The sequence below is a fragment of the Hypanus sabinus genome, chromosome 3, assembly GCF_030144855.1.
Source record: "Hypanus sabinus isolate sHypSab1 chromosome 3, sHypSab1.hap1, whole genome shotgun sequence".
NCBI classification, from domain to species: domain Eukaryota; kingdom Metazoa; phylum Chordata; class Chondrichthyes; order Myliobatiformes; family Dasyatidae; genus Hypanus; species Hypanus sabinus.
This window is the reverse complement of record NC_082708.1, coordinates 162,748,916-162,765,791: the sequence shown is the minus strand read 5'-3', so window position 1 is coordinate 162,765,791 and position 16,876 is coordinate 162,748,916. Positions and strand designations below refer to the sequence as shown.

The window sequence follows — 16,876 nt, the reverse complement described above, 5'->3', positions numbered from 1 at the left end:
CAGCAACTAACATCCAGGATTGGTGCTTGTGTCCGCCTTTATTTTCTAAGGATTTGCTTTTGCAACACCTTACCTATGTTATGTATCTATATTGTTTGTTAAGTTCTCTATTGCCCAAATCCCTGTAAAGTCAAGAAGTGTAAAGTAAAATAACTGCAATTTCATTGAAAATAAATTGTTCAGATTGAAAATTTCTTTTGGCCTTTTGAAGTTTTCAGAACATAACTGGTGTAATTTGTTTGGCTTGAATATTTGTTCACCTCACTTGGTACCTTAAGATTTGTTTCTTTGAATATTGCAGTGGAAATCTTCATAAGAATAATAACGTTAATTGTTTTTGCCAGAAGAAATGCAGCCGCACTTGTAATAATTACCATTAAAGAAATCTGTAGGAAGAAGAGGCAATCTTTTTGAAGTAGCTTTTTCAGCAAAATGTAACAGTATGAACTTCAGTGTTCATGGGCTTGAGTTTCCAAAAATTGATGAGTAATTGATTTCTTTTGGCTCTGACAAAATGGGAGCTTTTAAATTAGAAAATACATCACTGGTTAGTGAGGTCTGATGTGTTGCTGTACATATTTGTATAATGTTTAATGATACAGTTGTATGCATTTTGCACCATCCATTCTTAGTAGGCATTCTTGCCCCAATCCTGAAAAGAAAGCACTGGCTACAAGTAAAGGTATAATAAGCTATAAATCTGTTGGCTATTGTTAGTTAACTCATTAAAAATATCAATACAACTAAATGTACAATGCTTATCCCAGCTCTTATTTGGCTCATTTTAAGATTATAATCTTTATCCCCTGAGCAGTTCTGCTTACATGATGACATCTCATACCTCCCTCCTCCACAATTTCAGTATTTCTTACCTGACTGCATCTGTTCAAAAGCAATCAAAGCTATGAAATGTGTTTGATTTTCCCCTTTTTAGCTTTCTTCCATCCTTCCATTGCCATCACTGAAGATGTAGCCTTTGTCTCGTGTTGAGTTTCCTATACTCATTGTGAAGTCTTAATGCTTTTAATTCGTGAAATTTAGGATTTACTGTAACCTTTAATGCTCCCTGAAAATTTTCAGGAATTGTGTGGAATTGAACTAATTCTGGTTAACTGCATGCAAGTTAAACCAGTCCAGAACTAATCTGTGGACACATTTATGACTCTGGTCAGTCATGAGAAGTTCAAGGAGTATCGTTACAGTGGAAGTCTTGAAACTGTAATTTGATAGGCTATGACACCTACGATAGATGCAATAAGTTACCTATCAAATGCACGGGGCAGTGATTGGTGTATTTTTTTAAGAAAATGAGTGATTTGAGCTATTAACATTACACAGTTGAAAGCTCAGCTTTTCAGTTGTGATCAAATAACTTGCAGTAAAATTGTGAATCAAGAACCAGTGCTAAGTACATTTATTCAATGAGCAGCACAAAAAATTGGCTATTTACACAGCATCTTATATTCCATTTGTAAAAGTTATATTGACTCCTTAATTGAAGACTTATTTGCTTCAAGGGCCATCAAAACCTCAATGTATAGAAAGAGGCTTTGAAATTCAGTTTCAAAATTGTCTTATTATTTCATTATTAACTTCATTGAGATTTAGGAGGAAACCAATTTAAAATCATTATTTTCACAATCTATCTCTCCTTGTGCTGTGAAAGTTAGATCAGCATGTTTCACTACTATGTTGATTTTATATATACCATTTAAAAATCTAATAAACCAAATCCTTACTTGAAATTTCATTTTGAGTAAAGAAATTGACTTTAGGACATTATTTTCATTTGAAAAATACCTGGTTATAACAAAGTGGCTATAAGAAATATTAACTAGAAGTACAGTGCATTTTACTATTATAAAAACTACCAAATCTGAATGGCTGTTTAGTTTTTGACAATATCCTTAATGTAAAAAATCTTTGAAAACTGCACTGCCAAACTCCTACAAGATAAATACTTAATACCATCAACCCTGGATAAGAGCATTTTAATCCCTCTTGTGCTGTCTCAGAATACCGTGGTCCTTTCCCTTGTAGTGATCTGCACTAAAGCAGTACGTTTCTTAAGCTCGACGGCGTGTTATTTGGTAACACTGAAGATGCAGGACCACAGCTACAGAAATAACCAGATGTACCTGTACTTTCTGAATCTGAAGACTGGAAATTTTGCCAAACATATTTTAAAGGGGTAGGTGCTAAAGTATTTATATTTGCATGTATGTACTACCAATAAATGTTGCATGTCATTGTGTCTGTTCCATGTATTAATTGCTACTGTATAAATATTGACTGCAAGGAAATTATGAAGCTTTGGTCAGTGTTAATTTGCTTAGCTCTGCAACAATACATGTGATTATTTGTTGAATTATAGAATCTTACATTTTGTAACTAGTAACATTTCCCCCTTTTTTTAAAAAAAGTTTAAAACCAAATACCTCCAGAAAGAATGTTGATTCAGATAAGTGCATAACATTCTTCAGAAACTGCATATGGTTGGTTATTGGCTTGCTGGAAGACTGAAAAGAAAAACTAAGTGATATTATGTATAGACACTTTCCTGTTTGGTTATGACAACCAGTTATTTTACTCTTAATTCATTTTTGGACATTTTACTTTTGGCCAAGTACTTACCACATCGAAAATACTGCAACATATTTCTAAAATGGAAAAAAATCGGTTAAACTATTTTAAAAAAAGAAACATGCTCTTAATTCCTATTGTAAAGTTTATGTATGGTAGCATTAGACATAAATATTTTCAGGATCTTTTGTGCTACAACCCACGCACAATTGAACAGCCTGCTTGTAGATGGAGAATGACCACTGCCACAAGTACTAAAGAGTTGTTTATGACCTTAAAACTAACTAAGTTGTTGCTTCTACAGTTGGATGAAACTGAGGAAGTTCTTTCTATAGCATGTATTCATAACCGTATGAAATACTGTTCCTAGAAGTATTTCTATTCTGATCATTTTTATCCTTTAGTCACAGTAATCAAGTGGAGCCAATTGCATGCTTGTGTTTGTGGTTTTTGGAGATCCATTTGAGAATATGAATTTAGTCTGTGAATTTGTACCATTGCTGAGCTTCTGTTCTTAAATGTATTTGGTTCTATTCTGTCAATTTTGTATGGTTAGTTTTCCCTGTCAGGTGTGAAAAGTCCGTCTTCACTTCTGATAGTTTAAAGTTCTAAAAGGCATGTTCTGCCTGACACATTGCAATAAAGGCGAGGTTTATTAGGTTATGAGAACAATGTCCATATCATTTAAAATATGCCTCCTTTACAAATTAAGTCAACTATACATGAAAAATTCATATATCATTCTTTTGATTGTTTTAATCAGTCAAAAAGATAGAAATCATTAAGGAAGTATACAGCCAGATAAATGTGGACAGTACTGTACGTGTCACGGATATTGTAATCTAAAAGGAAGTGGCTTCTGACGGTTGTATCATCTGTCAAGATTCATTTTCTGATTCAATGACTTTAGACTTACTTTTTTTTAGTACAGTTCTACTTTCTGTCATGTGTTTACTGTAGAGCTTTTCCCTCTGTTGCATCAGGCTAACTTGGGTGACCATTTTTGAAAATCTGATGTAACTGGATCAATAGCAGGCACGTACCTTGCTCTATTAACTCAAAATGAATTATTTCTAACTTTGTTCCCATTGAAGCAATGTGATTGTGGTGCATATAGCTAAAAGTTTGGTTAATAACGAAATTCCTTTTTATTAGAACATCTTCATCAAATTAATATCAGATCTGATAAAGAAGGGGCCAAATTTAATTCAGATTTTGTACACATCAGTTTTCTGCAAAAGCAGTTGGGGTTTTCCTTTGTCAATTTATTAACAGAGTGAACATTACTTGTTTAAACTTCCACTGATAGAACTGGGAAGTAGAGTTCAATTGGGAAAAGGATGAAGTGATTCGGTAGGTCGAATTTGAAGGCCAGACTGTTAGCAGTGTGGAGGAATAGGAATCTTGGGCTCCGTGTTCATAGATCCATCAAAGTTGCTGCACTAGTCGATAGGATGGTTAAGAGGACATATTGTGTGTTGGCTGTCATTAATTGGAGGATTGAATTCAAGAGCCACAGTTCCATGAAACCCTGGTTAACCACACTTGGGAAATTGTGTTTGGTTCTTTTCGCCTCATTTATAGATGTGATATGGTAGCTTTAGGTGCAGAGGAGATGCTGTCTGGATTAGAGAGTATGTATGATGGGGGAAGGTTGAGCGAGCGAGGACTTTTCTCTTTGTAGTGAAGGAGAATGAGAGGTGATTTGACAGAGATGTGGAAGATGATAAGATGCATAGAATGGATTGCCAGAGACTACTTCCCAGGGCAGAAAAGACTAATAAGAGAGGGCATAATTGTAAGATAATTAGAGGAAAGTATGGGGAGAGTAGTGGGAATGTCAGAGGTTGGTTTTAACACAGTGACGGCTGCATGTAACGCAGTGCCAGGATTGGTGGTAGAAGCAGATACATTAGAGATATTTAGGAGACTTTAGATGGTCACATAGATGAAAAAAATGGAAGTCCATGCTGGAGGGAAGCATTATATTAATCTTTGAGTAAGTTAACAGGTCGGTAAAAAAAAATCATAGGCTGAAGGGCCTGTACTGTACTGTGCTGTTCTATGTAATTTATATTCCCAGTAAATTGATGTCTCCTACGTCATTGCCATGGTTTACTGCTTGTATTTAAACTTCACCAACACTTGACTGCCCTGTATATTTGTATAGTCCAGCCTATTTTAAGGACCTTACATTTTATAGCTTTTGTTCATTTTGCTTGTGCATATGGTACAGCAATGAAAGGATGCAAGTTGCATGTGCATATACAGCTATTTGGATGCAAAAATGTGTATGAAATGCCAGAGACACTGTATTAAGCTAGCTGACTTTTAAGTGAGAAGTTTGCTCTGCTTTTAAACTGGATGTCTTTCTTTTAATCCTCCATCTCATATCTGTTGATGTGCATGCTACCATTATTCTGGTGGGATACCTACCCTTAAGAAATTTCCTTGCAGCTCAATATCAAGAAGCGTATCATAATTGTTGCACTATTCTACCTATCTTTTCAGTTTCTAGAATATAAACTGAAATTTAATAACTCCACCAAATAGGAGAGTAGAAGGGTGAATGCTCTCATGGTGCAGAATCTTCCTTCAACGCACTGCGTTTTTGAATTTACAAGGTGATTAAAGGTAAAACCTCTCTTTGTGCACCTACTGTGATTTGTTTCAAGGTGGGGTTGAAACACCACGTTGTTTCTTCATAGGATTCAACTCCTCGCTATGAATGCACATTGATGATGTATTTTACATCCATGAAATTAAATCACAGATTGTTTAATAATGACTGAATTAGTTACGCCCAAAATCATTCAAAGCAGAATATGCATCTTGATGCAATATATTAGATAAATTGAAGGATTAAAATTTAAGCCTGATGTATTATCTAATACATAATACTCTTCTGAAGGACCCTTGCAGGAACATGCACTCCTTGTTTCCTGGGGAAATTTGTAACATTTATTAGTTTATAAATGTCTGGACGCCAGCTGGTGCTGTCTTTTTAGTTTCATATGTAGTTACACCCCAACTGCAGTACTTTGTGATGCTTGTGATTTTTCAATTTTGCAAACCCCTAAACAATTATCAGAATAAAATATACTTTATGTTGTCAATATTGGATGGATCTTGTTTGACCTCTGCGGTCATATCACCCCACTTTGAGCTAACTTTGCTGACACATTTAAGTGTTTGATTCTTAATAATCTTGAGATCTTTGTGGCAGACTGGGCCATGAGCAGCTTGACCTCAGGCTGTGCAGACTGGCTGTGTTCGTGGACTGCAATGGTAATTATCTGACGGGTTAGAAGTTCTTAGTTTTTAAATGTCTCTGACTTTATTAAATCAACATTTTATATTTACATAAATAAAGTAACATTTTAAAGCAGTAAAATAAAAGTTTCAATCATAAACAACCATTTAACTTTTCAATGAAGGTCATTGGGACCCATTCAAATAAATGGAGTCATGATGGCAGATATAAAGGTGTGAAGCCATATATAAAATGAATTGTGTCTCTAAACTGAGATTGTTATGGAAGCACTCTGAACGCAATGGTGAATTTGCGAACAGAAATGAGGCCAGTACCCCTGTGCCTAAGCTTTAGTACTTCCATCCTTCCATGTTGTGGTGTTCAGAGCATGCTGACATACCTGTTGTGACTAGCTAATAATTCACTTGGAACCCAGTCGCTTGCTGTCAGTATGAGCTAGCCCATGTGTTTAGCTAATGCAATCTAAGTCTATTAGTACTTTCCCACAGGAGAAACTTTGATAAAATGTCCCTCTATACCAGAACATTAAGAGAGTTTTATTGATCAAAACAAAATTTATTTGCAAAATGATGTTTCTTTCTTATTAATTTATTCTAATTAAGTTCTCTCCTAATTTATTCTTATTTTTAAAAAATGAAGCTGGTCTTCCTATTCAGCCTATGGCAGCTCCCAGCAGACTGAATCTCATCTTTCCTTTTTTTTCCTCTATACCCTTGCAAATTATTCTCTATTGTGTGCCCATCTCTCCCCCCCCCCCACCCACCCACAAGACCACCTTTCCCTAGGTATTTAGCAAAAAGGATCAGTGGTAATTTACAGTTAATTTACTAGTACTGTATGTCTTGGAATGGAAGGAAACTGAAGGATCCATGAACACAGCATTGAAGATCAGAATTGAACTGGACCTTTTGAGCTGTGAGGCAGCAGTGTTAATTGCCAGGCTTTTGGGCTGTCCATTTAATTATTATAACATAGCTGTTGCTATTACTTGCAAGGATCAAAATGTTTTAAAATTATATTTCTAGTCACTGTCATACCTAGAAAGGGATTTTGCCTTTGATTTGTGGCTGTTAACATTTTCAGTGTGATTTTTATTGCAAACTCTTCATCAGAATACATATTTAAAATGTTCTATTTGGAAAAAGAAATTGTGAGTCCTAATGCAATTCTTACAATTTCTCACATTTTAAGATCAAACAGGTTGGTCAGATTTCAACAGTTAATTACAGTTTATAGTGTATTAGACAGACCTGAAATGTGAGAATTTGCTTTAAACATCTTTCCCCTGTTTGAAACATGCAGTCCTTCACTCAAAGCTGTCCAGTAACGTATTTGCAAGAGCAACACAAGGGAAATAAGACTGATTGTTTAGCTAGCAAACAGAAATTCAGTATATATGCATGGTCTGATCAATCCTTATGAAATGCAATCCATTTGCCAACCCAAGTTTGGGATCACAGTCACACTATTCTGCTAAGTTCATTACATGTAAGTTTATATCAAATTTAAATCAATCAACGATAAAGCATTGTATACTAGTTATCTCACATCTGCCAAATGTCAAGGATCAAGGATTTACGTGTATTAGGAATTTGCTGTGGTGTGTTGGTCAGGGTAGGTCTGCAACAAAAACTGTGACATTAAACAAATATGAAAATGTTATGTATGTATTTAAAATGTAAACGCATTATAAAAAGTGGCTTGAAGTGTCAACAGTGCAGTGATGGGAATAATAGAGGGGGCGAAGGCGAATTAGAATGGTTGATCAGATTAACTACCTGTTAATCTTGATACTGTATTGTAAAACATTGACATAAGAGCTTCCAACACCAAAACTTCCTACTCTTAATGTTAATTGTGAGAAATATGTTAATTCTATAACAACTAGGATGTAGGAACAGATTAAATCTGATCTACAAGTGCAGTTATTTACTATAGGTGTTTACTAGTCAACCTGCGATTATCTAATAGCTGAGGGAACTTGTTATAGGCAGTAAAAAGACCTTTGGCAAATATACGTGAGGTTGAAAAGATAAATTTTGCTCTAAGTAACAATTGCGGAATAAAGAATTAAGTTAATACTTTCATTTTCATTATTTAGGTAATACAGAATAGATATAATGAATGCAATATAGTAGAAATTACTTTGGATGTTTGGAATGGAGGAAAGTGGAACTTGCAGCATTATGGCTGAGTTTGCAGATGATACAAAGATGGGTCGAGGGCAGATAGTGTTGAAGAAGCAGGGAGTTTGCTGAAGGATGTTGAGAGAATGGTCAAAGAAATGGCAGGTGGAATACAGCATTGGGATATGTATGGTAATGCTCGTGGGTAATAAAGGCGTAGACTATTTTCTAAGTAGGAACACATTCAGAAATCAAAGGTGCAAAGAGACTATAGCAGAATTCCCTAGCAGTTTACTCTTAGGTCAAGTCAGTAGAAAGGAAGGCAAATGCAATGCAATGTTAGCATTCATTTCAAAAGGGCCACAAAAGAACAAGGATGTAATCTTGAGGCTTTATAAGGTGTGGGTCAGACCATTTTTGGAGCATTTTGAAAAGTTTTGGACCCCATATGTGTTGGCGTGGAGAAAGTCTAGAGAAGGTTTACAAGAATAATCCCAGGGATAAAAAGGATTAAGGTATGAGGAGTGTTTAATGGCTCTGGGCCTATACTCATTAGAGTTTACAAGGATGTTGCAAGATCACATTGAAACTTACTAGATGTTGAAAGGTCTAGATGGAATGGATGTGCAGAACATTTGAACATATGTTTGTGGCCTAAGGTGGAAGGAGTCAATTTTAGAAAACCTAGCACATTTATTTTACAACATAGTCCCTTCCTACATTTACACACTTAGTCCAGTGGTCGTGGAGCATCTTGGACCTCCAGGGGTGATTGATTAAGATTGTGGCCTAAGATAGATGGAGATAAGTTATACAGCTCTCTTTACACACACACATGCAGTTCAATTCTTTGAGTGATTATGCAGAAAGTTTGAAGTTATTAACTCATCAGGGGTGATTGATAAGTTTGTGGCCTAAGGTAGAAGGAGATGAGTTATTAACTTACTTTAATTTTATTGTCACCAAACAATTGATACTAGAGCGTACAATCATCACAGCGATATTTGATCCTGCACTTCGCGCTCCCTGAAGTACAAATCAAAGTAAATATAATAAAATTTTAAATTATAAATCATAATTAGAAAATAGAAAAGAGAAAGTAAGGTAGTGCAAGTCAGGTCCGAATATTTGGAAGGTACGGCCCAGATCTGGGTCAGGATCCGTTCAGCAGTCTTATCACAGTTGGAAAGAAGCAGTTCCCAAATCTGGCCATACGAGTCTTCAAGTACCTTCTCCCGGAGGGAAGAGGGACAAAAAGTGTGTTGGCTGGGTAGGTCGTGTCCTTGATTATCCTGATAGCACTGCTCCAACAGCATACGGTGTAAAGTGAGTCCAAGGATGGAAGATTGGCTTGTGTGATGTGCTGGGCTATGTTCGCGATCTTCTGCAGCTTCTTCTGGTCTTGGACAGGACAACTTCCATACCAGGTTGTGATGCACCCTAGAAGAATGCTTTCTATGGTGCACCTATAAAAGTTAGTGAGGATTTTAGGGGACCAGGCCAAATTTCTTCAGCTTTCTCAGGAAGTAAAGGCGCTGGTGGCCTTCTTGGCAGTGGACTCTGCTTGGTTAGACCAAGTCAGGTCATCTGCGATATTCACCCCGAGGAACTTAAAGCTTTTGACCTGTTCCACCTGCGCACCACCGATGTAGATAGGGTAGTACTGTCCGCTACTCCTTCTGAAGTCAACAACCAATTCCTTCGTTTTGCTGACGTTGAGGGATAGGTTATTGTCTTTGCACCATGCCACCAGGTTCTTAATTTTCTCTCTGTACTCAGACTCATCATTATCCAAGATATGGCCTACAATTGTGGTGTCATCAGCAAACTTGTATATTGAGTTTGATGGAAACTTGGCTACACAATCATGGGTGTACAGTGAGTACAGTAGGGGGCTGAGTGCACAGCCTTGTGGGGCACCGGTGCTCAGAGTGATTGTAGAGGAGAGCTTGTCCCCTATTTTTACAGCCTGGGTCCTGTCTGTGAGGAAGTTGAAGATCCAGCTGCTGATCTGAGTGCTAAGACCCAGATTCCAGAGCTTAGGAATCAGTTTATTTGGAATGATGGTATTAAAGGCAGAACTTTCTGCATAATCACTCAGAGTTGAACTGCATGTGCATGTAACGAGAGCTGTATAACTTATCTCCTTCTATCTTAGGCCACGAACTTAGCAATCACCCATCTGTGGACACTTTCTAGATCTGTATGGTCCATGAGTGCTCCACTTATACTCCATAAGTGTGTAAATGTAGGAAGGGACTATGTTGAAAAATAAATGTGCTAGGTTTTCCAAAATTGACTCCTTCTACCTTAGGCCACTAACATATCAATCACCCCCCCACCTCCACCCCCCCAGGTATTTCCAGTAGTGAGAGAGTCTAGGACAGGGGTCAGCAACCTTTACCACTGAAAGAGCCACGAACCCGTTTTCCACAGAAAAGAAAACACTGGGAGCCGCAAAACCCGTTTGACATTTAAAATGAAATAACACTGCATACAACGTTTTGTTTTGCCTTTATGCTATGTATAAACAAACTATAATGTGTTGCATTTATGAAATTGATGAACTCCTGCAGAGAAAACGAAATTACATTTCTGCATGCAACAAAAACATTTTGAACTCCGAAAAAAAGACGTTGTGTTGAAGGTTACTTTTAAGTAAAATACTCAACGTCTATTTGACTCCTTGTATTTATGAAAAACGCCAAACTTAAATTTGCCGCCAGCAGCAAACCAAAAATAACGTCAGCCAGCTATCAACCTGAAAAATGAAAGGACTATTTCACTGAACAATGAAAACATATGAATATACGTAAAATAATAGGCAATTAAAATATTTATCATACTTGTTCAGGTTGACTTACACCTGACAATGCAGTCGTATTCAGTAGGGATGGATCGATGCTTAGGGGAGTGACCGGGAAGGATAATGTGTTTTTTTCCTCTCTGAACTCACAGAAGCGTTTCCCAAACGATGTTTGCATTGCGATGATTGCAGAACGTAAATACTCCGAATTTATCATGTCATGACCTTGTTTGAACTCTCTCAAATTGGGGAAGTGAGACAATGTGCCTTTCTGTAAATCTCTGGCAAGCACTGTCAACTTGCGCTCGAATGCCAAAACATCCTCCAACATGTGCAGGGCTGTACGTCCTTACCCCTGAAGAGCTGTGTTCAGCGTGTTCAGGTGCGCTGTCATGTCTACCATGAAGTGTAGCTTTTCCAGCCACTCTGGCTGTTCCAGCTCAGGAAAGGTGGGCCCTTTGCTGCCCAGGAAAGTTTTCACTTCTTCCAGACACGCGACAAAGCGTTTCAGCACCTCCCCTCTGGACAGCCAGCGATAAAAACACGTTGTAGCGGTGTGCTACACGCAGTCAGTAAACTGCAGTCAAAGATAGCTTTATTCGAACTAAACAGCCTTGCTTTTAAGCCTCCCTCAACCCGCCCCCCATGGGCGCGGATGCTGCAAAAGACACGTACTCACAAACCCCCGTAGGCTATCTCCCTTAGCCTGAACGCTGGCTAATTGTGAGCCGGTTCAGATGTGTCAGGAAATGGATCGCCACAACGTCTTATTTAGATTGTACAAGATCACCATAATCTTCAAATTTAGAATTACATTTCAAAAACTAACAAACTAACATAAAATACATTTTAATTAAATACTGACCATGTAGCGGTGCGCTACACGCAGCGCTAAAATTACGACATGGAGACGGTAACTGCAGTCGAAGGAAACAGCTTTATTCGAAATCTTCAGCCTCACTTTTAAGCCTCCCTCAACCTGCCCCCCCGTGGCGCAGAGGCTCCAAAGCTCTGTGCTCGCAAACCCCCGTAGGCTATCTAATTGTGAGTCGGTTCGGATGTGCCAGGAAAAGGGTCGCCACAACCAATTATTTCCCAAAGCAACAGGGAGCCGCAGCACAGACGTAAAAGAGCCACATTTGGCTCCGGAGCCGCGGGTTGCCGACCCCCGGTCTAGGACCAGAAGGTACAAATTTATAATAAACAGACATTGCGTTATAGAGATGAGGAAGAATTTCTTTAGCCAGGGGGTGATGTACTTGTGGAATTCATTGTCACAGATGCCTGTGGAGGCTAAGTCAATGAGTATATTTAAAGCAGAGGTTGAGAGGTTCTTGATTAGAAAGGATGTCAAAGGTTGCGGGGAGAAGATAGGGGAATATGGTTGAGAGGAAAAAATAAATATGCCAGGATCAAATAGTGGAGCACACTTGCTGGACCAAATGGCCAAATTCTGCTCCTGTGTTTTATGCTATTATGATACAAGATACTTCCTTGATGTTTACACAAAATATACCAATATAACTCATTTTGAAAAGACTCTTTCAAAACTGATCTAGAAATCATTAAATCTTTTACAACAGCTTGGACCTTGATTCCAACGTTATCACCTAACATTCATTGAAAGTGGATGAAATTCTCTAGCAGCTTATTTCATTGAGCTGCAGACCTTTGTGATTCTTCTCCCTTATCATTCATTTAGGAAGCTTATGCATTACAGCTGCTGAAAATGTTGAATTTTGCCCTTGAGTGTAATGAAAATTTCAGTATCATTTGTACTGCTGTAAGTGAAGAGGTACTGGCCAAAAGATAAAGAGGTATTGTAGCCCAGATCTGTTTGATCTCCTTGTAACACCTTGCTGAGAGAGAGATCTTTTCCTGAACTTTAGATCATCCTTTTTAGTGGAGGTTAAGGGAATGCATGTGTCTAAGTGGGAGGAGTAAAAGGCTAGTTTGAAGCACTGACTTCAAAATAAACTTGCCTTATATTATGTGGTCACAGAGGCCAGAAACTGTAGACTTTTAAAATCTAGATTTAAGTACAGTTTTCAGGGTTCAAAATTGATTTATTCCTTAAATTTTACTTTTGTCGTCTGTTAAGTTGCGCCATAGAGAACCAGACATTCTACTTTTGCTATATAGAGCTTGCCTAAAATTGATAAGCCCATAAACCTTCCACGTTTGCACTTTCAGAATGCCATCAGGTTGCCCTTTTGTTTCAATTAGACAATGTAGTCTTGTGCAATCTTATGAACATTGCTTGTTAAATGTGATATGCTTTGTGTTGCATTATAATTCTGTCTTGTGTTACTTTTTTCTGTCCTTTCTTGTAAGAAACATTGACTAGAAGTTAGTTAAACTTACTTGTTTGAGCTTGAGTTCCAAGTTAGACTTTGATTGGATTACTTTCTTGGGACTACCATTTAGAGCCACCCTCATTGCTACTGCAATTTTTTTTTTGAAAAGTTGGCAGCTTTTCTTTAAGTATTATGAGGATGCTAAGTAGCCACAACAACAATATAAGTATACGAGCTGAATGTTTCTTAATAACGAAGATTTAAAATATTGAATAAAAAGAACTATCTTGCGTAACACAAAATGTTGGAGAAACTCAAGTGAGTCAGGCAACATCGATAGAGGGAAATGGACATTCAATGTTTCAGGTCAAGATCCTTCATCAGAGCTGGAAAGAAAGGGAAGGTGGCCAGTGGGGTTGGGGGGTGTGTGATGGTAACTATCTTGGGTGCATATTGTATGACACCTTCATTAATTTAAGCAACCTTCAAAATGGAATTAAAAAAATATTCTGCCTACTCAAGACACAAATAAATTTTGGAGGTAAATGTTAAGAGCTACTTGTGTTGATAGTTATACAAAATTGGATTGTGCTTTGTACTGTTTTTTTGGTATTCTTTGGCAGAACATGTGTATTTGTGGCTCTTCTTCAGACCACACCTACAGTGCTGTCCACATTTACTGCTTTGTTTTCAGATTATCTGCAACAACGTGATTACAGCAGAATTTACAAAGCACATTGAAAGATTGAAGGTTGGCATTTTTTTTGTTGTTTTCTCATTACTGCATTTTCATTCAAGAAATACCAAGGTTATTTCACTGTGTAAGGGAAATTTTTCTTTGTGCATGCTGGAGGTTGTATTGCATTTCACAAAACATTCAGCATAGCAGAAGTACATCATCGTAGCAAATTCTATATCATATACATAAAATTTTAGTTATTTTACCCTTCTCTCTTCTGTCCTTTTGTACACGTGAATAAACTCATCCATTGTGTTATGTGTTCTCAGATGGCCCTCCAGTGACAGCACATTATGATATTTCTGACACTAGCTCCGACCCAGGCGTGTTGACCATGGATAATCTTATTGCAGCTGCTGCCGCGCAGGAACAATTCTCTTTTGGACATCACGAGTTTAAGGTCAACACAGTTAGGAACCAAGGTCTACTGGAACAATGTGTTGCAGGTTAGTTAATGAATAATACTTACTTTTTCTTTCTTTTACCTTGTGTGTTTTAGAAGTAATTTCAGACTTCTACCTTCTAAAATTCTGAGCCACTGTACTGCAGTTTCTTGTAATACTTGTAATGTGGAAACAGCATCAGCACATATGCCCCAGCCTTGCATCAAATCTGACCTTGATTAACACTTGGTAACATCATAGAGGAAGACAATTTGATTCTCCTTGGTGACTTCAAATCTTGGGCCAGAAAAGGCTCAATAAGCGCAATTGGCAAGGAAGGAGAACAGACAAAATGCCTGGAAAACAATCTTGTGAACTGTTGTATGCAGCAGAAATAACCAACCTAATTGATTCATTCAGACCCAAGTTCAGTTTCTTGGCTGTACCAATTACTAATCTCAACCAGGGAAGTTGTAGGAATGTTAACAGGGGAATAAAAATCATTATCAGCCTATCCAGTAAACTCAGTTGGGCATATGAAAGTGTTCCTTCAGTAGCAGCTATAAGGTGGTAGAGAAAATTCATTATGGTGATTGACATCTCAAAACAAGAAAGTTTGTTATGACCTTGCATTATCCAAAAGTGTTTTCCTGCTTGTGAAATCCACTATTGTTTTATAGGGAATGTGAATGCTAATTTTCACAAAAATAACTCTTATAAGCAATGGAATACCAGTAACAAAGGAATTTCTTCTTAAACAAGAAGCCAGATAGGTGGACAGACCTGTCCACTACAAGTTAATGTTTCATCCAAAATAGAAGACATGACCATTTGACAATTATTTAGTATGTAGTGTAGTAGTAAATTTACTGGAATAGCTGTCAGAGTTTGGATTGTTAACCGTATATAGGAGTTGAAATCCCACCATGGCGGCTGGCGAATTTAAATACAAACAACTAAACACTGCAACAGTTTAAAAAAAAATAGAAACCTCCATAACAATAACAATAGAATTAAAAGAATATCATAAAAATGGTTCTGTGATGTACTTCAAGAGAAGATCGTGCTTTCCTTAGAACATGAAACAGTATGGCCTAGGAACAGGCCATTTTGCCCACTGTATCTGTGTTGACCATGGTGCCAATCTGAACAATCTCATCTGCCTGCACATAGTCCAAAGCCTTCTATTCCCTGCCTGTTCATGTGTCCGTCAGAACCTTCTATTCTGCTGCTTCTGTCACCTACTCTGGCAGTGCATTCCAAGACCCTAATCTCCAACTCTTCCTTTAAACCTATTCTCTCCACACCCCCCCCCCCCCCCAATATTTTGACATTTCCTAGGTTTTTTATGCCTCTCATAATTTTGTATACTTGTATCAGGTCACCCCTCAATCTTTGATGCTCCAGAGGGAAAAATCCAAATTTGTCCAACCTCTCTTTATAACTAACATTCTTTAATCTAGGCAATATCCTTGTGACCATCTTTTGCATCTTCTCTAAAGGCTCCACATCATTCCTATGGTGCGGCATTCAAAATTACACAAAATACTTCTAATGTGGCCTAACCAAGGCTTTATACAGCTGTATGTGACTTCCCAGCTTTTATACTCAGTTTTCAGGACAACCTGATGAGGGCAAGCATGCTGTATGTCTTTACCACCTTATCCACTTGTGTGGCCACTTTCAGGCAACTGTAGACTGAGGCACCAAGGACCCTCTGTACAGCAATGCTCTTCTGGGTCCTGCCATTTACTGTATACGTTCTTCATGCATATGACCTCCCAGAATGCATCACCGTGCTGTTTATCATCCTTATGAAGCCTGACATACAAGTCACTCCAGCCCAGTTGCTGCATAGTGATTATCAAAGACATCCTTAATAGAGGTGGATAACAAATGCTACCATTGCCTGCAAGATCCATAACCTATGAATTAATAAATACATAAAATAATTATCGATTGTATTCATGGAGTTTCTTTCCTTTTCCTTGAGGAAGGAAAAGTCACTCTTGCCTATTTTGTGTATCATCTAATTTAGTTATGCACTAGTGGATAGAGATCATGAGAAAAGAAAATTTGAATTTAATGATAGAGCATAGAAATCTAGAGCACATTTCAAGCCCTTGTTGTGCCGACCATGTAACTTACTCTAGAAACTGCCTAGAATTTCCCTACAGCGTAGCCCTCTATTTTTCTAAGCTCCATTACCTATCTAAGGGTCTCTTAAAAGATGCTATTGTATTGGTCCCCAACACCATCGCTGGCAGTGCATTCTGCACACCCACCACTCTCTGTGGAAGAATTTGCCTCTGACATCCCCCTTGTACCAGCTTCCAAGCAACTTAAAACTATGCCCCCTCATGTTAGCTAGTTCAGCCCCGGGGGAAAAAGCCTTTGGCTGACCACACGATCAGTGCCCCTCATTATCTTATACACCTCTATCAGGACACCTCTCATCCTTCATCGCTCCAGGGAGAAAAGGCCTAGTTGACTTAACCTGTTCTTACAAGGCATGCTCTCCAATCCAGACAACATTCTTGTAAATCTCCTCTGCACTTTCTCTATAGTATCCACATCCTTCCTATAATGAGGTGACCAGAACTGAACACAGTACTCCAAGTGGGGTCTAACTAAGGTCTTGTATAGCTTTACCATTACCTCATGGAAT

General features: G+C 37.9%; 2 protein-coding genes across 2 annotated transcripts in view; both read left to right on the top strand.

Moving 5' to 3' along the window:
- ark2ca (arkadia (RNF111) C-terminal like ring finger ubiquitin ligase 2Ca) overlaps positions 1-16,876 on the top strand; it is a 185,759-nt gene that overhangs the window by 88,421 nt on the left and 80,462 nt on the right. The window lies entirely within an intron of this gene.
- LOC132391852 (protein ARK2N-like) overlaps positions 2,063-16,876 on the top strand; it is a 32,891-nt gene continuing 18,077 nt past the window's right edge. The window contains exons 1-2 of the mRNA XM_059965549.1: positions 2,063-2,191; positions 14,095-14,271. Of these exons, the coding sequence (XP_059821532.1) occupies positions 14,160-14,271 (112 nt within the window). The 5' untranslated portion in view covers positions 2,063-2,191; positions 14,095-14,159. The remainder of the gene's footprint in view (positions 2,192-14,094; positions 14,272-16,876) is intronic.